Source organism: Cheilinus undulatus, linkage group 20, assembly GCF_018320785.1.
Source record: "Cheilinus undulatus linkage group 20, ASM1832078v1, whole genome shotgun sequence".
In the NCBI taxonomy this organism is placed as follows: Eukaryota; Metazoa; Chordata; class Actinopteri; order Labriformes; family Labridae; genus Cheilinus; species Cheilinus undulatus.
In genome coordinates, this window is record NC_054884.1 from 19,674,627 (window position 1) to 19,702,200 (window position 27,574).

Consider the following 27,574-nt stretch of genomic DNA (forward strand, 5'->3'; position numbering starts at 1 on the left):
GTCCAAGTGGCTACTGGCTATTCACACCGAAATTTCGGTCAGTACTTATCTTTTGAATATCATTTCTTTGTTTTTAGCAGTCCTCCCATACTATGTTTAACCATATACAGACCACCTAAATGTTGCACATATTTTATTACAGAATTTTCAGAGCTGCTCTCTTTCATCCATCAAAGTTTGACAGAGTTATTATTTTAGGTGATTTTAATCTGCGTGTAAACAATCAGTCCGACTCTTTTAGCTCAGGATTTCTAAACCTACTCAACTGTATGAATTTTACCCAACCTGTTATACAACCCAACTTTGCCCGTTTTAAGTACAATTTTAGAAAAGATTGTTTTAAAGCAGTTAAATGATTTTATTAAATACAGAAGTATTTCTGAAATGTATTAATCCGGTTTTAGAAGAAATCACAGCGACTCCTTTAGTGGAAATTGTTAATGACCTCCGGTCAAACATGGATAATAAATTGCCTTCTGTTTTAGTTTTATTGAACCTAAGTGCAGCATTTGATTAACTTTGCAAAGCAGATGGACACACCTGTTTCCGTGTTTCTCACTGGCGAATCCATCTTGCAAAGCTCCCATCTGAACAATCTGGCTCTGGTTAAAAAGTGACAGGACCAATCAGCGACAAGGGGCAGTACTTTCAGGTGCGGCAGAGTCATGACCCTGGGCAAGCAGCAACAAGAGGCCGGTGCAGTTATGGCCGAAGAGCCTAGCGTAAATGCTGCCAAAGTGCCAGTTTTATCAGAACTTGACCACATTTCTTCATTAAAAAAAGAACAAAGAACAGCAGTGAGTTGTTTTCTTTTAAAAAACGACAAAAGTTGTGTACTGACACGTCTACAGTCAGCATGATTCATGTTAATCCTCGTAGCTGCGCACTTGCACCTCGGTTGCGGCTACGTCACGTGTTTTGTTGCTCTGATTGGCCTGTAGAGATGTGACAGACAGAACATTCATCCAGTCACACTCAGAGTTTTTTTTTTCAAATCCTCAGCCCTTTCCCAAACGCTTAGTATTAAAGGTTTTCCAGATAGATGTGTGAAACACATCCATCTGATGTGTCAGGTTAGCATTTGGTACAGTCAATGCAATTCTCTTAAATATACTTCGTAATTGTATTGGCATCTCTGGCACAGATTTTAACTGGTTTAGATCTTATCTTAGTGACAGAAAGTGTTATGTGGCTTTTGGGGATCACTTATCTAAATGTTATGACGTGAAGTGTAGTGTGGTGTTCCCCAAGGTTCAATTTTAGGCCCTACTCTTTTTAATCTTTATATGTTACCTTTGGGTAGTGTCATCAGGAGACATGGCATCAGTTTCCACAGCTATACTGATGACACTCAACTCTGTGTTGCTGTGTCTCCTGATGACACACTTGATGCCCTTTTTAACTGTATTTTAGATATTAAATCATGGATGGCAGAAAACTTTTTACAGCTCAACCAGGACAAAACTCAGGTTTTAGTCATTGGTACAGGGGACAAGAGAGAGAAACTGGTCCGCAAACTCAAAGCATTATCTTTTAATCCGTGTCAGCAGGCCAAAAATTTAGGTGTTTTATTTTATTCAGAGCTGAATTTCGAACCACACATACGGGATATCACAAAAAAAAAAAAAGAAGAAGCTTTTTATCATTTAGAAAACATTGCCCACGTGCAACCATTTCTCTCTCAAGCCAACGCAGAGACATTAACTCATGCTTTTATCACGTGTAGAATAGACAATTGTAACGCTCTTGTTTCTGGTCTCCCCAAAAAGATATCTCACACCTGCGGCTGCTCCAAAACTCAGCTGCATGAATGCTGACAAAGACCAGAAAGAGAGATCACATCACACCAACTTTAAGGTCTCTGCATTGGCTACCCATAAATTTTAATATTCTTATTCTGTTAAATGGGTTAGAAGGGTTCTGCCGACTTACTTATTTCTAGATTTAACAGTCTTATTTCAAGATATCTTATGAAGTCAAATTATCTCACTGCACTGGCAGATAATTTCACTAGTTTTAAGTACCTTCTCAGTTTTGGTGTTTTAATCTTGTATCAAGGCACCCTTTTCTAGTTGTCTGACTACTCAATGCGCTTCATGATACACGTGCCAATATTGTGTTCGGATTACAGGGTGGGAATGAAGGGACAGGAATGGGGAGGGAGGAATGGGGTGGGGTAGAGTCATGTATTCTTTCTTTTTATTCTGTTTGATTGTAAAGCACTTTACGCTACTTTGTTTTGTATGAAAAATGCTATACATAAAAATATTGATTGATTTTCCCTTTAAAAAAGTATCTAAGAAACAGCTCGTTTCTTCATTTAGATTTCTCATTTCAAATTAAAAATCCACTGGCTGCAAAATATACTGACCTGAAAAGAACACATCATTTCCTCTTCGTTTTGTTGTCCCAGTTTTATAATTGGGGCATTTCATTAAAGTAGGTCAGCAATTCTAAATATTTTGACATCAAAGATACACAATTAGAATCCAATTTGGAGTGATTAGGCATGTGCATGGTACATTTCTTAGTGACAAGCTGCTACACAAAAACAAAAAGCTAGTCACATGTAAGGTAACACAATAGATGCCCCAAAAATCTTTGACCACATGTTGTATTTGAGCGGCTGAAACTGAAAATGGACTTCCTAAAATTATTATTCTGACTAATTATTTTCCCATAAGATGTATTAGATTTTTCATGACTGAACTTCATAGATTCATGTTGGAGTTGTTATTCTAAGAAGTTGATTTAGATATTTTCACTCCTGTAAAACATAAATTCTCTCCACTGTAGCCAGGTTAAAAAGAACACAATAGGTGAAAATTTTATTTTTTTTTTAGTTTCTTTTTCATTTATCAGCGTCAGAAGACAGGGGAAATTCTTTTCATACTTGTTTTCTGATGGAGGAAGACATTTCAGAGATGGATATTTTAAATGTGAGGAAACCAAAACAAATCATGAAGTCTCCCACAGGCCTTTTGAAAAGCTCTAGTTGAAATTCAGTACTAGTGTTCTTCAACAGTGGCTTTCTGTTTGCCACTCTCACATAAAGCTTTGACAGGTGAAGAACCTGGACGACGGTTGTTGTATGCACAGCCTCTCCCATCTCATACTGTAATAATCATGTGTGTCTTGGTGGCCTCTCTTACTAGTTTCCTTTTTTCTCTCAGATTATGAGGATGGCCACATGTAGGCAGATTGTCAATAACCTTTTCTCTGAGTTGCTTGGCGTGTTCTTTTGTCTACATGGTGTAATGGTAGCAAGGAATACTGATTAACCAGTGACTGGACCTTCCAGAAACAGGTGTCCTCATACTATGATCAATAGAGACATTCACTGCACTCAGGTGGTCCCCATTTCACTAACTGTGAGACTACTAGCAGCAGTTGGCTGGACCTCTGTTGAATTAGGTCAGTCACTTTAAAGGGGGTGAATATTTATGCAGTCACTTCCTTTACATTACTTTTTAAAATTGATATTACTTTGTAGAAATCTGTTTTCACTTTGACAAGGGAGAATTTATTTTTGTTTTTTCTTTATGTAAAAAAGCCAAATTATATTGACCATGATTGCTTTACAAAATCAGAAAAAGGGTAAATGTCCTTTAAATGAACACATTTCAAGAATTATAAGAATATATATCTAGGTATTTCTATCATTAAAAGTGATTTCATTATGTAAAAAACAGTCACACACTCTTTATTTTTATTAAAAGCAGTGAAAGGAGGAAGTAATGATTTTTATTCCACGTCATTACATTGGAACTGGTCAAACTACAAGTTTGTGGGAAGGTACCTGATTTCACATTATAAATAGCCTTGCAGCAGCCCTGCATCACTCAGATGCACCTACAGAACCAGAGGAGCACAAACAGGTAATTAATGCATTTTGTAGGTGTGGGTTATTATCATCAGTCTGATGTGTTGTATCATTCAAGCTATTCTTATGATGGGAGTTTTTATGTCTTACTGCATCATAGTTTGACTTTATTAAGAAATGATATTAAATTAACAAAGCTAAAGAAATTTGTTATACTTCACGGACTGCTTAAAAAATAAATTTCGATTCAATGGGACAAAAGGCTTGTTTTTCACTGCATATCTTCAAAATATGTTTTATAAATAAGAATTATACTGCTTTTTCTTCTTTTTTAACAATATCACTGATAAATTGATGTACAGTGCTTAACAAATTTATTAGACCACCTGTCATATTTGTCTCAGAGACCATCCAGCAACATGAAGTGCTGTAATGCAGACTCTTTCATTTTCAGTGAGCTCTCCACGTTTTACCATTTCGAACAGGAATGAGGAATTTCAAACTGAATTCACCTTTTTATACCCAAATTTGAGCCGGCTCAAAGAGAAGTCAGAAATTAATCAAGCTTAACATTCAACCACTAAAACTCATTTTTCTGTTCAGAAATGCAAGTAAATAACTAGAATTTGACATATTAATCAAGAAATATTAATGTGCTTTACTATTTTTTCAGTTTGTTGGTAAATCCGTAAATTTGAAAATTTATGGATAACAATAATAATTATATATTAGCGTTAAAAATATCATTTATCATTTGGGTTAAAGAGCTTCTACATATTGGTGTATTAACCATTGCAGAAACATAAAAAATGATTTTGGTAATTACCAATGCTGTTAATTTAGTGCAGCTGTGGCATAAACCTTACTTTGGGTAGTGGTCTAATACATTTGTTAAGCACTGTATATTCTCATGGACTTCGATTTGAATGTAAACATTTTTATTTAAAACAGTTCAACAGTGAAATGTGACGCAACAAAGATGGAGTTGTTTTTGTGTAATTCAACATTTTATATCTGTCAACAGATTTTAATTTTGAGTTTTGGAGAATGGCTGCTCAGATGACGCTACCTGTGCTGCTGCTTACTGGGATAGTATGTAAGTAATAAAATCATACTTGATTTTATTGTTTGTTGTATTGATGCATTATATTCTCTTTGTGTGGGGAGCTATTAAGTTCTTATTCTTTTATACTCTTAGCTTTATTTATATGTGCTATATGAGTAAAGATGATATGACTTACCATTAGATGAGAGCTTATATCACATTCAGGGGATTCTGTGTCTGAAAACAGTTTTAAAAGATGTGACTCCATTGCTTTAAATCAATGAAGAAATCCTTAATGATAAGTGTAGTGTACATACAGCACAGCAGCAGCTTAAATGTGGAGGATGGAGTGAGACAGCACCAGAGGAAAGGCTTGTCTCATTGTTTTTCATATTCATGCTTTTGTCTCACAGGTGTGGTGACTCCTCAGACGACTACAACCATGAATCCTCAGGTGACTGCAGGTAAGCTCAACCTTAGAAAGGATGTAAGATAATTCATCTCACTTACAGTCTAGACAGAAAATTTCTTGAGGTAACTTTGGTTTTGAATTGGTGCCATAAAATAAATCAAGGTTGATTGATTGATGTTGTAAAATTAATTCTTATTGTCTGGTTTTCAACTCAGGTATTTTTATGTTTTATTTCCTGCTTTGAATTATGTTCTGATTTCTGTTTTAGTCACTGTGCAGCAGTTGGCTAATTTTCAAAATATGCTGCATAAATAAAGGACTGCATTATATTATATTATATTTAAAAAACAACAGACATACAGTGATATCAAATGATTATTATTATACCAAGTGACTTAAAGCTAATAGCACATGTGTCTGATTGTATGTATGAATGAGAAGATTGAAGCTGGCTTCTGTCAAGTAAACAGATACTGTACATAGAAACATCACATGCACTGGGCAGCAGATTTAGAAATAACCAAGTATAAGGACCTAAAACTCATGGCACCCAGTCAGCTGTTTGAGGACCTTTTTTAGGGCATTTCAAGGAGATACTTTTCTGTGAGCCAAATAGTCAGCTGCTTTTTTCCACTTTACAGAGCCTAATGGCAGCCTGATAGTGCTTTACTGCCCCCCTGTGGCTGTCCCTGGAAGTGTTGTACCTTCATCTAATTTTATGGTGCTACAGTGACACATTGCAAAGGACTGGCATGTAATCACCAAACCAGTTTACCTACCAAGTTATTCTTGAATCAGTATGTTCACCTTTGATTTCCATTCCCATTCCAGTCCCTTAATCTACATAGTTTTCCCAGAATGCCTTTGGGCATTAATCCCTTTTGCCCCACAAGTTAAGTTACCAGCTCACTTAAAGAACTTTCACCTGTGGGGGACAGTGATAATGTTGAGTGGACAGCATGCCTAACATATAGGACATTTCCACCTGGCGGTTCAGTTTGGAACAGCAAAGCATGCCTTTTTTTGCATTTCCATATCGCAAAAGTTGGAAAGGGTCACAAAAACTGACCAGTACCATCCCATTTTTTTGGGCCCTTCCGTAGGGGTATAGAACTTACTTATTCACCCCAAAAAGGTGGAGCTACACACACAACAATAGGGGTTTGCACTGACCTCACGTCAGTGTGCAACAAAACTGGAAGTCTGCTCTGTGAGGAGCGGGTAAAACAGGATTTAAACAGACCAATGTCTGCGAAAATCAGCTATATTTGGATTTGACAGTGATCCACAGTGTTTCCCAGTTCTTAGATATTGATATCTGGATTATAAACGCACCGTTACGACTCAAAACGTTTCTGTGATTGTATTCCATTGGCTGAGGATTTGTACTTTACATAATTATGATGTACATAGTTATTAAAAACAGCACTCTCACCTAAAACTAGATAAAAATGCAATTTCAGCTGAAATTGCGTGGGGATGCTGAGAGCTGAATTAGAATCAGAACTGCTGAAAATAGCTGAAAAAGCAAAAAAATAGCATAAAATGCCATAAAAGTAGCTGAAAATGGCATTCAGTTCCTAAAAAAATGATAGAAATAGCTAAACGTAGCCTAAAATTATCTGCAAATAGCTCAAGAATAGCTGAAAGTAGCCCTAAAATAGCTTAAAATAGCATAAAAATAGCTTAGAATAGCATTAATTGGCTGAAAAAGCATAGAAATTGCTTAAAATAGCTGAAATAGTGGAAAATAGCTGAAAATAGCATAAAAGCTGAAGAGTGCAATACCTGATTTGTGAAGAATGTGAAATCATAGCTCAAAATATGAAGTTAGTTAACAAAAACATTTAACACTGCCTTATTGACAGAGTAGCCTTTTGAGTCTAAAGGCTGAAGGTGTGTGAGATTGTGCTAAAGATGGTGGAGATATTGTTTACAGCAGTGTTACATAACCCTGCTCAACCAAACAGCCAAAATGTTGAAAAATACCTTTGCAAGAGCCGCAATCTAAGAGGTGAAGCAAAAACAGCTTGAGGTAGCAATAAAAATAAGTTAAATTTAGGTGTCGAAAAGGGTCAAAAACCAACAAAAATTGGTGAAAAGGGGTGAGAATGGGAGAAAAAGTGGAAAAGGGGTCAGAAAGTAGCAAAAAAATGGGTGAGAAGTGACCAAAAAATAAGTTGTAGGTGAGATGAAATGGTCCAAATGTGGCAAAAAATGAGTGAAAATTGACTAAAATGGGCAAAAAGCAGTCAAGAGTGGGAAAAATGGACAAAACAATTGAAAATGTGGTATTTTGTAGCAAAGGGTAGCTGAAATGTGTGAAAAGTGGTGAAAAAGGGCAAAAATGGGATATAGCGGCAAAAAGAACTGGCGAAAATGGGCAAAAAAGGGGAAGCAAGTGGTATTTAATGGCAACAGGTAGCTTAAATGGGTGAAAAATGGCAACAAAAATGGGATAAAAGTGGCAACAAGAAGTGGCTAAAATGGGCAAAAACTAGGAAAAAAGTGGTATTTAACAAGAAAAGGTAGCTTAAATGGGTGAACATTGAGAGAAAAAATGTTGAAAAGGGGAAAAGTTGGGATTAAAGTGGCAAAAAATGGGTGAAAAGTTGCAAAAAAAAAGCTCAAATGGGTAAAAATGAGGAAAAAGGTGGTATTTAATGGCAAAAGGTAGCTTAATTGGGTGAAAACTGGCAAAAAATTGTGAAAAAGGGCAATAAAGTTTACCATAAAAACCATTTACACCCATTGTAAACATCTGAGAGAGCTCAAATATTCATTAAGTCTGATCAGTGATTTTGAGAAATCTGTAATATCAATAATGTGAATCACAGAGCATTCCTGGCTCCTGTCATCCTCCATTTCTCACTGCCCTACTGATCCGTCATTATGATGTAAGAGATTTATGATGTTTTTGATCCGTTAATTATCAATATACAGTAAATATATATTTTCTGCAATGTGGCACATATTAAAGGTTTTATAATGAACTCATATACTGATGTTTAATCATTAGGGTGTATCATCATGATAAAATATAGAAGTGGAATGTTTATGGAACAATATTTTAACAGTCTGCAGCTTGCTGAGTAGAGAGAGAGAGAGAGAGAGAGTGCGGTTATTCATAGATAGCATTGACGCACGTATGCGCCATGGTCAGAGAGGAACTTTAAAGCATGAGAAAAGTTCAGTCCTGTGCTGAATCCTTTTCTCCTCTGCAGATAGAAGCCTCGGGTCTACACCACCAACACATTAGCTTGTGTTTGTCTGCCTGTGAGTGGTGTTGGGCCAACAACATGAAGCCAAACGTGTCTGTGCAAATACGCATGACGGACGCATCGATAGACTTGGCCACACGACAGCTATTTCGGAAAAAAAAATCCTCCCTTATGTATACATCAGTCATTGAAACAAGCATCCATTTCCCACACACTGGCACTAAGAGCCAAGCACAGTTAGAGGGAGGTGGAGTTTGTGACACTGATAAATTCAACTCACCAAAGTGCCTCACTGAGGAACCCTCCATAGCTGGAATCAACCTGCATTGGGCGGCTGTCAGTATCAGGCCCTTCCATCAGTGTTTCGGCTGTTGCATTATGTGAAAGCCACACTTTACATAAGATAAGATGAGATAAGATAAGATAAGATAAGATAAGATATTCCTTTATTAGTCCCACAAGGAGAAATTCCAGTTTACAGTAACAAAAAGTAATAGATAAAGCAGGACAAAGCAGGCCATTTGGCGACAGAAACACAATAGAAATAGAGAACAAATAAAAGTAGTATTGCAAGAGCACTAATAAATACAAATATGTAATATAAAAATGCTGTCTTACAAAATATAAATAGTATCTCTCATGTATGAGGTATGCATGGAGGTAGAAACTCTAGACTAAAGTACCAGCTAGCCTAAGCATTAATGTGCCTTTGATCATAGTGCACATTAGAAAATAACAGTGAAAACTCATCAGGGAATTTGACTGTGCAACTTTTTTTCTGTCCTCCTGGAGAGGTGGAGAGCAGTGGAATGGTAACTTAAACTGTCATAAATAACATTCTTTTCAGTGAGTACTACTTCAATTTTTAAGTTAATCAGATACTTTGAGTTAAATAATCAATAGTTAGATTTAAACTAGTATTACATGTGAAAAATGATTAATTTATTAGTAAATTAGTATAGCACAGTTAAAATGATAAAGTAAGCATGAGTATTTATTACTCAGAAATATTAAGTTACTGTAATTGCAGCGCATTTAAAAAATATAAAAAAAATAAAAAAGAACTTATAAAAAAGTCAAGTTTAGTTTACTTGTTATTTCGGAGGAAACAAGTTTTCACCTTTTATAAGTAAGCTCAACCCATGTTATTTTTTGGCCCAATGTGAAAAAGTAATTTCCCCCCTTGTTAAATCATGAGTTAACAGTGATTAACCACAGTTTTTGGAAAGCTGAGTTTAATTTCACTGTTGAATGAAGAAATCACTTAAATAGAAGCTGTCAGACAAAGTGAAGTAGGCTACAAGATCTCAGAAAGAAACGCATCATGCCACAAATTCAAGAACAAATGACAAAGTCATTGAAATCTATCAGTCTGGAAAAGGTTGCAAAGCCATTTCCAAGGCTTTGGGACAGAGCCATTATCCACAAATGGAGAAAACTGGGAACAGTGGTGAACCGTCCCAGGAGTGGTCAGCCAACCAAAATGACTCCAAGAATGCAACAACGACTCATCCAGGAGGTCACAAAAGAACCCAGAACAACATCCAAAGAACTGCAGGCCTCACTGGCCTCAGTTAAGGTCAGAGTTCATGACTCAACCATAAGAAAGACACTGGGCAAAAATGGCATCATGGGAGAGCTCCAAGGCCAAAACCACCGCTGACCAAAAAGAGCACAAAGCCTCGTCTCACATTTGCCAAGAAGCATCTTGATGATCCCCAAGACTTTTGGAGGAATATTCTGTGGACTGATGAGACAAAGCTTAGCTTTTTGGGAAGTGTGCGGCGTAAAAATAGCACAGCATTTGATCAACAGTCATGCCAACAGTCAAACATGGTGGCGGCAGTGTGATGGTCTGGGGCTGCTTTGCTGCTTCAGGACGTGGACCACTTGCTGTGATTGATGGAACAATGAAATCCATCGGTGGAGCTAGGGGATGGCTACATGGGCTGAAGCAAGGGTGAAGCTAGATGTTGCCAACATTAGGGGCTTAGCCCAAGACTAGCAATGTCTTGGGGTATTCTACCTGTGAGATTTTTTCCTACTTTACAGATACTATATTCATTGATTTAAGCTATTTCTATTCATGGAATGCACATTTTTTTTATCTTGGAGAACTTAATGTGCCTATTAAAAAATATTTATATGATTTTAAAGTGTTGTGTATCTTATCTCATAATAAAGACGTAAGTGTTGTGTATACACCTGTAACCTTATTACTTGTGCTTTTAAAAATTTTCAAAGACAGACAGCATAACAGAATTTTGTAAAGGGACTTATCATGGGTACTGTCTAATCTGTTCTGTCTTTCTTCTATAATCATCTTTAATTCTCTTCCTTCCTCTCTGAATCCTACGGTTCAGGGAGGTAAGTTAAAGCTTCAGTAACCCTCAGAAACTATTGCCTGTCATGTACTGTTAAAGATCCCCAAACAACCTTTTAGATTTCTTTAAGGACAACAGTCATAAGAAGAGAGCCCAGTTTCCAGATTGTTGTACTGTTTCGGATCATCAAACCTATTTTAAAACCGCACAAAAACAACCCAAGTAAATATATTATGCAGTTTCTAAATGATGATTTTATTTATTATGGAAAAAAATAATCCAAACCTATCTGGCTCTATGTGAAAAGGTAAATCCAATAGAGATAGAGATAAAAGATCTGTAAAATCTGTAAGAACGAGAATGTCTCTGTGTTGGTATTATGGGTAGTGAGCATCAGGATTGAGGGGGGTTGGTCTAGGATGCTGGCGATCACTGTTTAGCCCTCTGGGAGTTTGAGGACTAACTGGACGAAACACCAGTGAAGGTGGTCCCACTAATCCTGGTGAAGTGTTGCCCTCATGGCACGCATCAGTCAGCACGGTTGACTTGTGGAGGCAAATAGTAAAGATTTAACCAGGTTTAGGGACTTCTTCGCTGTGCATTTTTCCTTTCTGTAGCGCACAAGTATCTTGTGTTTGCTTCAAGAACAGAAACAGTCTGACTTCCGTGATTTGGCATTACACAATACAATATCACCTTATAGAAGCAGATTAAGTTATGGATGTTTTATTAACTATCTGGGCTGATTATATGGCAGCTTTTAAATAATTTATTTTGAGAGGAAGTGTTATGTAAGTGTAATGGTTGAACCCAGGATGCGGAGACGGATAGCAGTTTTGAACAGGTTTATTGTGCAGGTAAGTGGGAACAGGAGGGGGGATTCCAAGAGTCCGAGAAGGTGAGAGAGTGCTGGAGCTGGCTGCGGTGATCTGGGCAGGAGGCACTGGAAGGGAATGGAGAGGCACGTTAGAGGTGAGCACAGGAATAAACAAGCACTAGAGAATACTCAAAAATCTCAATAGAAGAAACACTGGTGAACTTCTCTGGAGGAATCTCGTGAGAGAAGGAGCCTGGAGCTGACGATTACCGTGAGGTAAGTAAGGCGAGACTCAGGCGCTGTAGAGAGCCGCAGCAGGTCTTAAGTAGTGATCATGATGAGTGATTCGCTGCAGGTGTGAACTCTCCACAGCACCGGGGGGAAGGGGTGGAAGCCTCAGGAAGAGCAAAGTAAAGTTAGCAGCCAGTCACAGCCTCCGGAAACCGGAAGTTTCACAAAAATAAAACGACTCCACAAAGTAAAACACCACAGGAAGTGGTCGACATGCAGATGATAATTTGCTTTAGTTTTAGTTCAAATTTGTACATTAAAGACAGAAAAACTGTATACTTGTGTGTACAATGTCTCGTAAAGGCTGTCAGTAGATACAGTTATATTTAGATAGGATTTATCACTTGTGTGCTTCTCGATGACTTTGTTTTTTTTTTTTGTTTTTTTTACTGTAAGTTATTCTACATAAATGATGTCAACATATTTTCATAGGTCCAAACGCTACCATGACAACAGTTCCTGTTTCAACTCCACCACTGAACTCAACACAATCTGGACGCAAGTTAAATATTAAATGTATTAATTTTTGTGTTATTTTATTTTTTATTTATTTATTTATTTTTTACATGCTGAGCATGCAAACCTGTAAAGATATATCACTAAACGTAGTCAATATTTAAAGATTGTACTTACTCAACCAGAATTAAAACTTTTTTTTTAAATGTGCATTTTAAGCACAAATAATTTGATTTAATCAAGAGTTGTTCCTTTTCTTGTACCTTTTTCATTGTTCAAGAAATATCTACAGGGCTGTTCAGTTAGTTTGGAATGGGGGGCACTTTCTGAAAAAGCATCGATATAAAGGGCCAGTGCTGTGAAAAAGTATTTGCCCCCTTCCTGACAAAGACAACCTGAGCAAATACAAAAGTCAGTTTCTAATGATGATTTCATTTATTGAGGAAAAAACCCAAACCTATCTGGCCCTATGTGAAAAGGTAATTCCAATAGAAATAGAGGTAAAAGATCTGTAAAATCTGTGAGAACAAGAATGTCTCTGTGTTGGTGTTATGGGTAGTGAGCATCAGGATGGAGGGGGGTTGGTCTGGGATGCTGGAGATCACTGTTTAGCCCTCTGGGAGTGTGAGGACTAACTGGACGAAACAACAGTGAAGGTGGTCCCACTAATCCTGGTGAAGTGTTGCCCTCATGGCACGCATCAGTCAGCACGGTTGACTTGTGGAGGCAAATAGTAAAGATTTAACCAGGTTTAGGGACTTCTTCACTGTGCATTTTTCCTTTCTGTAGCGCACAAGTATCTTGTGTTTGCTTCAAGAACAGAAATAGTCTGACTTCTGTGATTTGGCATTACACAATACAATATCACCTTTTAGAAGCAGATTAAGTTTTGGATGTTTTATTAACTATCTGGGCTGATTATATGGCAGCTTTTAAATAATTTATTTTGAGAGGAAGTGATCGACATGCAGATGATAATTTGCTTTAGTTTTAGTTCAAATTTGTACATTAAAGACAGAAAAACTGTATACTTGTGTGTACAATGTCTCGTAAAGGCTGTCAGTAGATACAATTATTTTTAGATAGATTTATCACGTTTGCTTCTCAATGAATTTTTTTTTTTTTTTTTTACCGTAAGTTATTCTACATAAACAATGTCAACCTATTTTCATAGGTCCAACCACTACCATGACAGCAGTTCCTCTTTCAACTCCATCAGTGAACCAAACACATCCTGGAGGCAAGTTAAATATCAAATATTGTCTTAGTTTTTGTGTTTTTTATTTTTTGAACATACCAAGCATGCAAACATGTCAATATATGTTACTAAATGTAGTCAGTACTTAAAGATTGTACTTACTCAACCAAAATCAATACTTTTTTTTATAAATGTGCATTTTAAGCAAAAATAATTTGATTTAATCAGGAGATGTTCCTTTTTTGTACCTTTATCATTCGTCAAGAGATATTTACATTTTAATGCCAGGGCTGTTCAATTAGTTTGGAATGGGGGGCACTTTCTGAAAAAGCATCGATATGAAGGGCCGGTGCTGTGAAAAAGTATTTGCCCCCTTCCTGAGAAAGACAACTTAAGTAAATACAAAAGTCAATTTTTAAATGATGATTTTATTCATTAAGGAAAAAACCCCAAACCTATCTGGCCCTATGGGAAAAGTAAATTCCAATAGAAATAGAGATAAAAGATCTGTAAAATCTGTAAGAACAAGAATGTCTCTGTGTTGGTATTATGGGTAGTGAGCATCAGGATGGAGGGGGGTTGGTCTGGGATGCTGGAGATCACTGTTTAGCCCTCTGGGAGTTTGAGGACTAACTGGACAAAACACCAGTAAAGGTGGTCCCACTAATCCTGGTGAAGTGTTGCCCTCATGGCACGCATCAGTCAGCACGGTTGACTTGTGGAGGCAAATAGTAAAGATTTAACCAGGTTTAGGGACTTCTTCACTGTGCATTTTTCTTTCTGTAGCGCACAAGTATCTTGTGTTTGCTTCAAGAACAGAAATAGTCTGACTTCTGTGATTTGGCATTACACAATACAATATCACCTTATAGAAGCAGATTAAGTTTTGGATGTTTTATTAACTATCTGGGCTGATTATATGGCAGCTTTTAAATAATTTATTTTGAGAGGAAGTGATCGACATGCAGATGATAATTTGCTTTAGTTTTAGTTAAAATTTGTACATTAAAGACAGAAAAACTGTATACTTGTGTGTACAATGTCTTGTAAAGGCTGTCTGTAGATACAATTATTTTTAGATAGATTTATCACTTGTGTGCTTCTCAATTGTTTTTATTTATTTTTTTTTTACTGTAAGTTATTCTACATAAATAATGTCAACATATTTTCATAGGTCCAAATGCTACCATGACAGCAGTTCCTGTTTCAACTCCACCACTGAACTCAACACATTTTGGAGGCAGGTTAAATATTAAATGTATTAATTTTTGTGTTATTTTATTTTTATTTATTTTTCTTTTACATACTGAGCATGCAAACCTGTAAAGATATATCACTAAACGTAGTCAGTATTTAAAGATTGTACTTACTCAACCAAAATTAATACTTTTTTTATGAGATGTGCATTTTAAGCACAAATAATTTGATTTAATCAGGAGATATTCCTTTTTGTACCTTTATCATTGCTCAAGAAATATCTACAGGGCTGTTCAGTTAGTTTGGAATGGGGGCACTTTCTGAAAAAGCATTGATATGAAGGGCCAGTGAAAAGTATTTGCCCCCTTCCTGACAAAGAAAACCTGAGCAAATACAAGAGTCAGTTTCTAAATGATGATTTTATTCATTAAGGGAAAAAACCCCAAACCTATCTGGCCCTATGGGAAAAGGTAAATCCAATAGAAATAGAGATAAAAGATCTGTAAAATCTGTAAGAACAAGAATGTCTCTGTGTTGGTATTATGGGTAGTGAGCATCAGGATGGAGGGGGGTTGGTCTGGGATGCTGGAGATCACTGTTTAGCCCTCTGGGAGTTTGAGGACTAACTGGACAAAACACCAGTAAAGGTGGTCCCACTAATCCTGGTGAAGTGTTGCCCTCATGGCACGCATCAGTCAGCACGGTTGACTTGTGGAGGCAAATAGTAAAGATTTAACCAGGTTTAGGGACTTCTTCGCTGTGCATTTTTCCTTTCTGTAGCGCACAAGTATCTTGTGTTTGCTTCAAGAACAGAAATAGTCTGACTTCTGTGATTTGGCATTACACAATACAATATCACCTTATAGAAGCAGATTAAGTTTTGGATGTTTTATTAACTATCTGGGCTGATTATATGGCAGCTTTTAAATAATTTATTTTGAGAGGAAGTGGTCGACATGCAGATGATAATTTGCTTTAGTTTTAGTTAAAATTTGTACATTAAAGACAGAAAAACTGTATACTTGTGTGTACAATGTCTTGTAAAGGCTGTCTGTAGATACAATTATTTTTAGATAAGATTTATCACTTGTGTGCTTCCCAATTGTTTTTATTTATTTTTTTTTACTGTAAGTTATTCTACATCAATAATGTCAACTTATTTTCATAGGTCCAAACGCTACCATGACAGCAGTTCCTGTTCCAACTCCACCACCAAGCCCAACACATTTTGGAGGCAAGTTAAATATTAAATGTCTTAGTTTTTGTGTTCTTTTTTTTTTTTTTTTAACATACTGAGCATGCAAACCTGTAAAGATATATCACTAAACGTAGTCAGTATTTAAAGATTGTACTTACTCAACCAAAATTAATACTTTTTTTTTTTATAAATGTGCATTTTAAGCACAAATAATTTGATTTAATCAGGAGATATTCCTTTTTTTGTACCTTTATCATTGCTCAAGAAATATCTACAGGGCTGTTCAGTTAGTTTGGAATGGGGGGCACTTTCTGAAAAAGCATTGATAAGAAGGGCCAGTGCTGCGAAAAAGTATTTGCCCCCTTCCTGACAAAGAAAACCTGAGTAAAAACAAAAGTCAGTTTCTAAATGATGATTTTATTTATTGAGGAAAAAAACCCCAAACCTATCTGGCCCTATGTGAAAAGGTAATTCCAATAGAAATAGAGATAAAAGATCTGTAAAATCTGTAAGAACGAATGTCTCTGTGTTGGTATTATGGGTAGTGAGCATCAGGATGGAGGGGGGTTGGTCTGGGATGCTGGCGATCACTGTTTAGCCCTCTGGGAGTTTGAGGACTAACTGGACGAAACACCAGTGAAGGTGGTCCCACTAATCCTGGTGAAGTGTTGCCCTCATGGCACGCATCAGTCAGCACGGTTGACTTGTGGAGGCAAATAGTAAAGATTTAACCAGGTTTAGGGACTTCTTCACTGTGCACTTTTTCTTTCTGTAGCGCACAAGTATCTTGTGTTTGCTTCAAGAACAGAAACAGTCTGACTTCTGTGATTTGGCATTACACAATACAATATCACCCTATAGAAGCAGATTAAGTTTTGGATGTTTTATTAACTAACTGGGCTGATTATATGGCAGCTTTTAAATAATTTATTTTGAGAGGAAGTGATCGACATGCAGATGATAATTTGCTTTAGTTTTAGTTCAAATTTGTACATTAAAGACAGAAAAAATGTATACTTGTGTGTACAATGTCTCGTAAAGGCTGTCAGTAGATACAATTACTTTTAGATAGGATTTATCACTTGTGTGCTTATCGAAGATTTCTTTTTTTTAAACCATAAGTTATTCTACATCAATAATGTCAACTTATTTTTATAGGTCCAACCACTCCCATGACAACAGTTCCTGTTCCAACTCCACCACTGAACCCAACACATTTTGGAGGCAAGTAAAATATCAAATGTCTTAGTTTTTGTGTTCTTTTTTTTTTACATACTGAGCATGCAAACATGTAAAGATATATCACTAAACGTATTCAATACTTAAAGACTATACTTACTTGCATTTTAAGCACAAACAATGTGATTTAATCAGGAGATGTTCCTTTTTTTGTACCTTTATCATTGGTCAAGAAATATCTACAGGGCTGTCCAGTTAGTTAACCCTCTCAAAAGTAAATATCTGTGTCAACGAACATGTCAGTGCCATCAGAATGATAAGTCCTTGTGTCATTGTGTACGAATAAGACAGTCAAATTGCTTAGTCATGTTGTCAGTATAACAGTGTACTCTGGAGGGATGTTCTGATGTAAACTATGGCTAAAGTTTTGATGACAATTATTGTAAATTGTAAATTACACCTTAGTGTATGTGGGAGATTGATTGCAAGAGACTGGACAAGATTCACATTTACGCTTTTGCTGTTTGTACTGTAATTTGTTGACAGACGATGTCATTGTGATACAGAAAGGAAAAGACAGCACTGCATAGCACAAAGGAACCAAAAAAAAAGTAGAAATGTGAACATAGGACAATCTTCTTAGGGAAAACTGTACATGCAGTGCTGTCGGAATTACAGTGCAGTCTTCCAACACCTCCTGACATTCCTGTCTGTTGGCCACAAATTTTCATCCACATCACAACGAAAATCTTCTCTTGCGATGCAGCGTGGAAAGAATCTTTTAGAGTGTTTTATCCAGCCTCTGCAGGTATCTGCTGTGATGTCATCACACGCTGCATCCGATGATTCCTTGATTATTGGTTGATCTAATGTTTCACACATTTCCTTTCGTTAGAGAAAGTCAAGATTCACCTGGGAGCAATTTACCAATTCAGGACAGATTTAGGAAAAAAAGTCTAATGGAAATGTATAGAAATATGCTTGACATATTATGACAACATGTTCAACCATTTGGCATGTAAAGACTTATGTGATGAACTAATACCTAAATGTTGTGGGGGGTGAGACTGTTCAACAGAGACCCATTATAATACATTTTGATCAACATGACAAAAGCAATTCATGATGTAGGAAACAGCAGAGAATTGTACATAGTCGTTTGCATGGATGTACCAAAGCACTTGCAACTTGATCAAGGAAATAAGAAACTGCTTTTTTGAAGTGCACAAGTGACACAGTGATGTGAAGATTGAACAAGTAGTTTTAAGAATTTCAATTCTGATCTGAGAAATGTACCAAAGCGACTGAGAAAAACTGTAATATATATATTTTTTTTTAAGCACAGAAATTCTACATATTGTATCTTTAAAAGGCCACATAAAAGGAGGCCTTATTTGGTCCCAGGGCCTCCAACTGAATTGCCTGGTTATATGTGAAAGATATTTGCTGGCATCACCAGTAAGATAATTTGTTGTGTCTGTTGTTGTTTCTAGGACCCCTCTACCCCATTAATGGAACAGCAACCATACGGGCTGATGATGGAAGTTCTCCTCTGATTCCCTTGGAACACCCCTTTGTGTTCTTTGGAAAGTCATATAACCAGATTTATGTATGTAAAAACAATTTATGAACAAAATTTTTCTTTTACAGAGGAATCAGTTTGTTATTCTGTTAACATTAGTCCTAACCTGACTCACCGGATAGACTGTTTTATATACCTGTTGCATGCCATATATTTGGACCAATGTTTAGCTTGACACATCCGTTACTGTCCAATCATCCAAGTGTCCAAAAATGGATAGGAACCTGATAAAAGCTACCTTTAGCCATTGGGAAAGGGATGATTCAGTTCATTTATTGCCATTTAGTAGTTTGGGATATGTGTTAAGAGAATCATCAAGCCAAAACAGGGTCACATGCATGTCAAGAGAAGGTTAAGTAGTTGGCCTGCTATCAACATCGTATCTTTAAAATGTCTTCATGAAGCTAACAAGTTTAGGAATTCAGATGAGATGAATTTCTTAGACCTAGCCCATACTAACAATGTATCTGCTACACAGATGGGCAGGCAGATTCTAAGTGTATTAGAGTTTAAGTATATCCATAGAGTTTAATTACACTAATGTTTTTTAGTTTGTGCAGTGTGGTGCTACGGTCGCTACTTCTGCTTTCTCTCCTGCTGTTGGTCTGTATCACAGAGGTGAACGCGATACATAGACAAGTATTATCTTGTATTTTAAATGACTGGACCTACAGTATGTATGAAGGGAAATGTACATCAAGTTACAAATAAACCTTTAATGGTGAGTTACTGCAAAGGCTGACCTCTTACTCTCCCTTCATTCAAAATACTTTGAGTTCTTCCTCTATGTGAACACTGTCATTTCCTTCACTGTTACCTCTCCTTGATCAAGGCAACCACCTGTATTGTGTTGGCTTCAAGCCTGCCCTGAATGAAGGTGATGTACTGTAATATCATCTGTGGAGTGTGGCTGATAGCAAAGACATGGAGAGTGGACATGATGGGAAGGAAAAACATTATAACTCGTACTGATAATGCACCAGACAATACACAGTAAAAAAAGGTTTGGTATGGGGCTGAATCCTTAATCGAGTTTCAAGTCAAGTCTTTCAGGGGCAAGTCCTAAGTCACAACTGTGCGCAACTTTGGTGCAACTTGAGTCCAAGTCTCAAACCAAAATTCCAATCTCTGATCTGTTATGCCAAAACCGAAATCCCTACATTTGGAAAGCTGTTAAAATTCTTGGAATATAGCTTTTAAGTACTGTTAAAGAAAAAAATAACTTATACAATCATAACTGTATATATGTGAAAAATACATAGTGATCATTTGCAAAAATGTCATTAATTTGCTTCCAGGTGAACCACAATGGACATTTGACCTTCGACTCACCATGGTACAGCTACATACCTCAAACGTTTCCATTGAATGGAACCAGAGATATCATAGCTCCATTCTGGACGGATTTTGACAACAGACAAACTGGTCTGGTTTTCTATAACCAATACACCAGTGGCGATGTCCTACAACAAGCGACGAAAGACATCAATGACTACTACCCAGGACTGAACTTCAACGCCAGCTTGGTCTTTGTTGCAACATGGTATGAGATGGCCTACTACCCCACCACTGGAACAGTAAGTCAGCTTGAAACATGAAATAGGGAAATCTAACAATTCATAGCATTTGGTCAAGACGGTGTTTACAATGTGACTCCTGTTCTCCAGAAAACCACAGTTCAAGCAGTCTTGATCTCTGGTGGCCAGTACTCATTTGTGCTGATGAACTACGGGATAATAGCCCCACCAGTTCACAATGTTCAGGTAAGAGCTGATACACTAATAGAGCTTCAAGTAGCCACATGTACTTAAATCTACATGCAGAGATGTTAATGCATGGGAAAAGCTACGTTACATTTAATTTGTTTCTATTTAGGTGGGATACGACACTATCAATTCCCCATACTATTTCAACCTCCACTCAGCATTCACTGCCGCTACATTAGCCAATGTCTCAGACGAGTTCCGCCAGAGCAGCAATGTCAATGTACCCGGTCGCTGGGCACTCCGGGTCGATAATGGAACCAGGACCTGCACTTTCAAAGGTAAGACCAAATGCAGAGAGTGGTTTGCTATTTTAGGTGTTTTATACCTCCTTTATTTTGAACCGCTGTTAAAAAAGGGTGACTACAAAAAAACAGATTGGTTTAAAGTTTTTAAATTTTTTGGTTTAAAGGAATATTTTGTGATTTTTGAAGTTGGGTCATATGAAGTAGGCTACTTGGTTATAGTAGTGGCATTAGCCTCCAGTGATTTCAATGAAAGTTGATCCTGTGGTTATTACGACCTCGGAGAGATCCGGCGCATAGTGGCTGTAGATAGGAACGCTTTATCTGCGTAGTTTAATGAGTTTTACGTAAAAATGGACCTGGAAAATATGTGAGCTCGCCTGTACACTGTGTCGAAAACGAACAAAGCACTTAATTTTTCCCCCCAAAAAACCCTCTGTGTCGGCTTATAATTTACGTTGCAGCTTTTGCCATTTTGTCTCCTTCTGCCACACACTGTTATCCTCTGATCAGCTGTGTGGGTCTGCGTGCTTCTACAGGGATAATAACGTCAGCACCAAGCTAAAGCAAAAATAATATGTGGGCGATTTCAACTCTAGTGGTGATAATGTGCCAGTTACTGTGGATACAAGAGGATATTTGTATGAACCGCAGAAAAACTTAAACAGATGGTGAGTCAGCAGGCTGATAGAGAGCAGAGAAACTTCATTTGAAAGTTTGAGCAGGAGAGATCCTGAGCATGGGTTCGGATTTTCCACACCTACACCACCAGGTAACTCAGGATCTCCCTCAATCTTGGTTTTAGTGCATGTCTGTTCATATCAACATGCCAGCACTCAATATCTGTTCATATTCATTGAAGTGCGGCATTGGGTTAAATTACATTTTTCAAAAACATAGCACCTCCAACTGGCAGTATGAAGTAGGCTAGTGTTTTTGCTAAATCACCTATAAATCCTACAAGACATGAAAATATCCCATATTATTTGAATTCCAACTTGTGGAAAAATATTAGGTAATCATCTCTGCCAAGTTGTGGGATTAGTTTAAGTTAAGTTAGTTTAACAATCTGCCTGTGACACGGTTGCCATGGCAATTTGTTGCCACCATATGAAACAGGAGTAAGTAATTTTTTTCAGGGTTTAAGAGACTTGTAGAGTTATAAAACTTAGTAGAAAAAAATTTCTTTTGGTAAAAGGAGATGACTAAAATTGGTTTTGTTACTAAGTGTGGCTCATGGGCTCAGTTGCACCCCCCAAAATATTTTAAAAAATTTGTCCCTTCACCTTGTTTAACCTAGGATTTTGAAATTTGGTACACAAATTCAGCACAGCAGGACCTACAAAACAGCCTCTTGGACCAATATTGCCAAATCAACAGTGAGTCTGCCATTTTGAAATTTTGTTAAGAAACTGGAAATCAAGCCATTTACAGGGATCCTTCAAGAATTTATGCCAAGAGGGTTCATCAGATTGTCTTGAGTTTATGTTTGCTGCTACACCTTGATAAAGGGTATTGATCACTTCAGGCCACTCCCTCATTACACAAATAAACTTTACCTGTAAATGCTTCATTCCAATAAGCATTCCAGTTTATAGAACTTGGTGTTGGAAAATATGCATAAAAATTAAGATAACCTGCAGCCCGTGGTGGAGAAGACACCTTTGTGAAAAAAAGAGTAAGTGGGCAAAACTCAAAGGGTGTGGCCATGGCAGCTCCTCAAACTTTGATCACTCACTGCAGCACACAATGTGGTCCTGTCAAAAAAAATGGGGAAAAATTCTCCCAGGTTGCCAGAATCCCTCTTAGAACTTAGTTTTTAGCATTTGTAAATATTCACCCTTATGTCATGTCAAGCTCACAGATTTGCAACTAAAGCTGTTGCTCTGATGACACATTTTGTCATTTTGAACATGAAGTAGTTTTTAAGAAGGGCTTAAAAAGCTTGTACTGCCATTGATATTGACAGAAATTATCCCAGTCAAGAAAGTACTAGGATCATTAAAGTTGTTTGAGTCATCGTGGAAAAATTGCTCAGCGGCACCCCCTTCTTTGTGAATTCACCCCCCAAAGGTAAGATGTACCTATGACTGTGAAATTTGGCAAGTAAATGTTACATGGTAGGGCCTCCAAACACTCTTGTACCCATTTACAAAAACAATAGGAATTCCACCATTTTTCAATTTTTGTTGAAAAGGGTCAAATTTGCAGGAGTCTTCTTTCGATGAATTCCTCCAACTAAGTAAACCCACCCCCTTCAAATTTTGTGTAGGTGTAGAAAAAACTTGTAAACAGACATTTCTTGGGCTCTTGTATGGAACTCTAAGGCCATGGTGGTGATGGTTTGTCAGATTTTGATGTCTTGCCATTAGATACGAAAAATCCTTAAAATGTGGTTGTTTGATTACAGACCTCCTTTGAAGATTTTGAGTGGCCAACATTAGCTACTATAAATCCCAAAATAAAGACAAGGGCTTTTATTTACAAGATTAGGTAGCAGGCCTTTATATGAGGGGGGCTTATTATTTTAAATTAGGGATCAAGTTCTAATTCTCCCTGAGAACTATAATTGCTTATGGTTTAGTTCAAAGGAAATATCATAATTTAACAACAACAACAAACTATTGACATTTGCCACTTTTAGTCTTAAGTAAGCTAAATAAGGGTGGTTTGAAAGAAAATAGTGTTTTTAAATGTATATTATATGAGCTAAAAGTTGGGTCCCTGTTTCTTTTTCTCACTCTCAAACTTTCTAATTTAATGAAAGAGATTATCTTGAATTTTTCTGTTAACACTTGTTCTGAGCCAAAAGTGTGACAGGTAACCTGCTCTGTCATGTTGATCTAAAATCAGCACAACTTTAAGGCATATTGTTTGCACATTGTTGATCAGTGAATGATAGTCATTGTGGTCAGTGTGAGGATTCTGACTGATGGATCATATTGGACTCATAGTTTCTTAATTTTCTGTTTCCTTTGATACAAGGGAGTCAGGGTTATATTGCTCAAAGACATGCTCTGTCTCTTGGTGATGTAAGACCTAAACATAATAATCATGGGGACAGTAGAAACCTCATATGTGATGATGTCTAACCTAATGTCAAGAAAAGATGCTCTGTTTAGTAAAGATTCACATTTAAAAGCATGCACCAGAATTAGCATGTTGATTTTCTGCTGACCACAGCCTTACACATGGCAATGTCTGTGTCTGAGTAAGCAAGCCTGAGTGAGTGATCCTAATTTTTAAGCCATAGAATACAGAGTTGCGTTTGCTTGGACTGAATGCTGGCGGTCATGGCTGCCTCCACTGTGTTAACTAGAGCCATACATGCAGAGTTGCGCCATGGGCGGGGTTTACTTGTGCTGAAAGCCCTCTAATGGCCGCCTCCACTGCTGTAAATACTCAGATACAGCTTTAGCTTCTGTTTCACTAGAACTGGGCCCCATTTCTGTATGACAAAGAATGAAAACAACCCTACCAGCTTTTCATGTTGGGAAAGATGTTTTTACTCTTCTTCTGACCTGCTTTGGCATGACTATGTGATAGTTGAGGGGGGAAAAGGTAACTTCTTGTGTGAATGCTTGTGTACACTGGCTGCTTGTAGAGCGATTAGCTCTGAATTAGTCACAGCAGCACTTTAGTCAAAAGTGGACATTTCTTCATAAAAACAAGCGAAGACAGCAACACTAAAAGCTTTCTGGCAGAGAGGGTGATTTTGCTCTTCTGCCAAACCGCTTCAGCGTTAGTGTTTGATAGTTAAAGGGGGAAAGGGTTAGTTATTGTGCTAGTTGAACGTTAGCTTAGCCTTAGCCAGACCAACACATGTCTTTATCATAATTAGTGCTGAGAGCAACACAGAAAGCTTTCTGTGACAGAAAACAACATTGTTGCTCTTCTGCTGCCCCGCTTTGGCATGATTATGTGTTAGTTTCAGGGACAAGGTTAGTTGTTGTATACAGCTAATGAGTTTTGGCTCTTTTCTGTATTCCCACAGCAATCTAAAGAGATATTAAACCGTAAAAAACGCAGCCAGCCTTCCTTTGAATGGCTGAAAATCTCCATCAGCAGCTCATATTAGCTGTTGCTGTACAGTAATCCCTCTCAGTCTTGGACAGAGAGATAAAAACTCTTAAACCTTGTAGTGAGTCCCGTTAGTTAGAAATATCAATCTAACGTTGAAATCTGCGTTAAGATCCACGAGATACCGCTGATTAGCGAGAAAAACGAGGTGACGGTAAAATTATGATGTGTTTAATGACAACTCAGACTTTGGAGTATCGAAGGGGGGATGAAGTTAAGAACTTTTTATGTTGTGTTCAAATGTCCCTCGGAGAAAATTAGAATTTATGTTTTTAGTGAGAAATCTGAATAAATCAAGTTATTTTAAAGGAGGAATATTTAGTATAAGATAGATTTAAAGTATGAGTGCAGTTAAAAGCATGTCTCATTTTCCCCCCAAAATACACAAATAATTCTTTAAATACAACTAATATTATAGATGAAGAGTAACAGCACCTCTAGCCCTTTAGAATAAAAAGTTGAAGAAATTCATACATTAATAAAACACATCAGCCTAACCCACCTGTAAAGCTGGAATGGCTTGAAAATAATTGATAAATTAATTTAATTTGGCTCAAGGTTTTAGGTACTGGGGACTCGTCTAGGACTCACACACAGGTAATGGGGACTACACTTAGACTTGGAGTCAGGAAAAGAGGACTCGACTCAGGCTGGACTCAGATTTTTCTTTGGTGACTCGGACTCAACTTGGACTTGAACACTAGAACTCAACTCAGACACGAGGTCTGATGACTTGACTGCAACACTGTCTCCACACACACAGAAGGAGACGGACAGAGAGATACAACAATATGTAGCTTTTACATTTCAATAACTAGTTACTGTACATTTGGCTAAAAATAATAAACTACTAACCATCAGGACAAATTCACTCAGCTAGAACACACATTTCACTCAAGCATTTCAACAGGCATCCCTGATAGTTGGGGTCAGCCATGTACTAGGTTTTTACCCAGTCTTGTTTTCGTAAACCCTCGACCAAACAAAAGAGGGCTACCTCTTATTTGTTTGTGCAGACTACTGCCCAAGATGTAACATGGATCACTGCTGAAAATTGACTATGGGTCATGTTTAGGTTCAGGAAATAAATAGTATTTCAAAAGATTACCTATTTCCAAGACCACGTAATATATTTAGGACAAGCTTTAGTCAGTTACACAGTGAACTCTCATGTCATGTTGGCAGTAGGTGAAAGTGCGAGGGCCCATTCAGTCCTGTTTGCAGTCCTGGTTTATGATTGATTTGCTCTCTAAAAGTGCAATTTTTGGGGAATATGGTACAAAACAGCACATGCACATCCTTTATTGTGGATCTGCTTTAAGTCTTTTAAAATATGTTATATTAATAGGGATGCTCCAATACTCCTTTCTTATACTGGGTGCATGTGCTTGCATTTGGATACTCACCAGTACATAAAACATGAATACTTCAAATTTTCAAATAAGTTTTAAAGTTGGTTTGGTTTTTGTAGATGTTCATTTCACATCTTGCGTATTATCTTAATACCTTGATTTTGTTCCCACTGTATTTTGGTTATTAATCCATGATGTGTTGTAGGGCATTTCCTGTGTAACTTTGGCTTTTATTTCCAACAAAGGTAACCAAATCCAAGAGGGTGAGTCATTTTGGAGCGACAGTACCTGTACAGAGAAGTGCACCTGCACCTGTGCCGGCCTACAGTGCACTAGCCAACCCTGCTCTTTCTCTCAAATCTGCCAGCCTTCTGCCTTTCAGTTCTCCTGCCAGACGGTGCAGAGAAAAACCTGCACTATAATGGGCGATCCACATTACTATACCTTTGATGGGACATTGTTTCACTTTCAGGGCACCTGTACTTACGTTTTATCAGAGCAATGTGGTCAAGGACTGTCCTACTTTAGAGTAGAGGGCAAAAATGAACACCGGGGCAGCACCCATGTTTCATGGACCAGACTGGTTAAAGTGTTTGTCTACAATGAAACTATTGAGATTGTGAAAGGACACACGGGTATGGCCAAGGTTAGTAATCATGACTAAGGCTTTATTCTTGTAAATGTTACTTTTGATGGTATTTCTACAACTTTTCTTTGCTCTCTGGTGTGATAACAGGTTAACGGACTATTTGAAGCCACTCCAATATCACTTCACAACGGGGCTATCCAGGTCTTCAAGTCAGGTTTTTCTGTCATCATCACCACTGATTTTGGATTGAAGGTATCCTACGACACCAATCATTACGTCCAGATCAGTGTACCCTACACTTACTTCAATGCAACATGTGGCTTATGTGGAAACTTCAACAACAACCCTGGGGATGACTTTCAAACCCCTGAAGGACAGCTTGTTAGCTCTGATGTGGATTTTGCCAACAGCTGGCAAGCATCAACAGATGATAACCTTGGTTGTGAGCCCCAGTGTGGAGGTCTGGATTGTGCTGCCTGCACCCAGTACCAGACCGATTTATACAGCAATTCTTACCATTGTGGTCTCCTCCAGAACAGTTCTGGTCCTTTTGCTGCTTGCCATCAAGATCTTCCTCCAGAGACCTTTGTAGAGAGCTGCGTGTATGATCTTTGTGTAGGAGGAGGTTACCAGCCCATTTTGTGCCAAGCCCTAAATGTCTATGCAAGTCAGTGCCAACAGTTGGGTACTCAGCTGCCAAACTGGAGGAGCGAAGGATTCTGTGGTACAGCTCAGTCTCTAACATTAAAATATCATGTCGATAAGATGCTTTGCAATCAATATTAATTTGCTTCTCTTCTGT

General features: G+C 37.5%; 1 protein-coding gene across 1 annotated transcript in view; it reads left to right on the forward strand.

Annotated features, from left to right (window-relative positions):
* Window positions 1-4,870: 4,870 nt before the first annotated feature.
* LOC121528609 (alpha-tectorin-like) overlaps window positions 4,871-27,574 on the forward strand; it is a 32,081-nt gene continuing 9,377 nt past the window's right edge. The window contains exons 1-8 of the mRNA XM_041816123.1: window positions 4,871-4,919; window positions 5,282-5,332; window positions 18,655-18,770; window positions 20,042-20,320; window positions 20,411-20,506; window positions 20,619-20,787; window positions 26,429-26,829; window positions 26,920-27,496. Of these exons, the coding sequence (XP_041672057.1) occupies window positions 4,871-4,919; window positions 5,282-5,332; window positions 18,655-18,770; window positions 20,042-20,320; window positions 20,411-20,506; window positions 20,619-20,787; window positions 26,429-26,829; window positions 26,920-27,496 (1,738 nt within the window). The remainder of the gene's footprint in view (window positions 4,920-5,281; window positions 5,333-18,654; window positions 18,771-20,041; window positions 20,321-20,410; window positions 20,507-20,618; window positions 20,788-26,428; window positions 26,830-26,919; window positions 27,497-27,574) is intronic.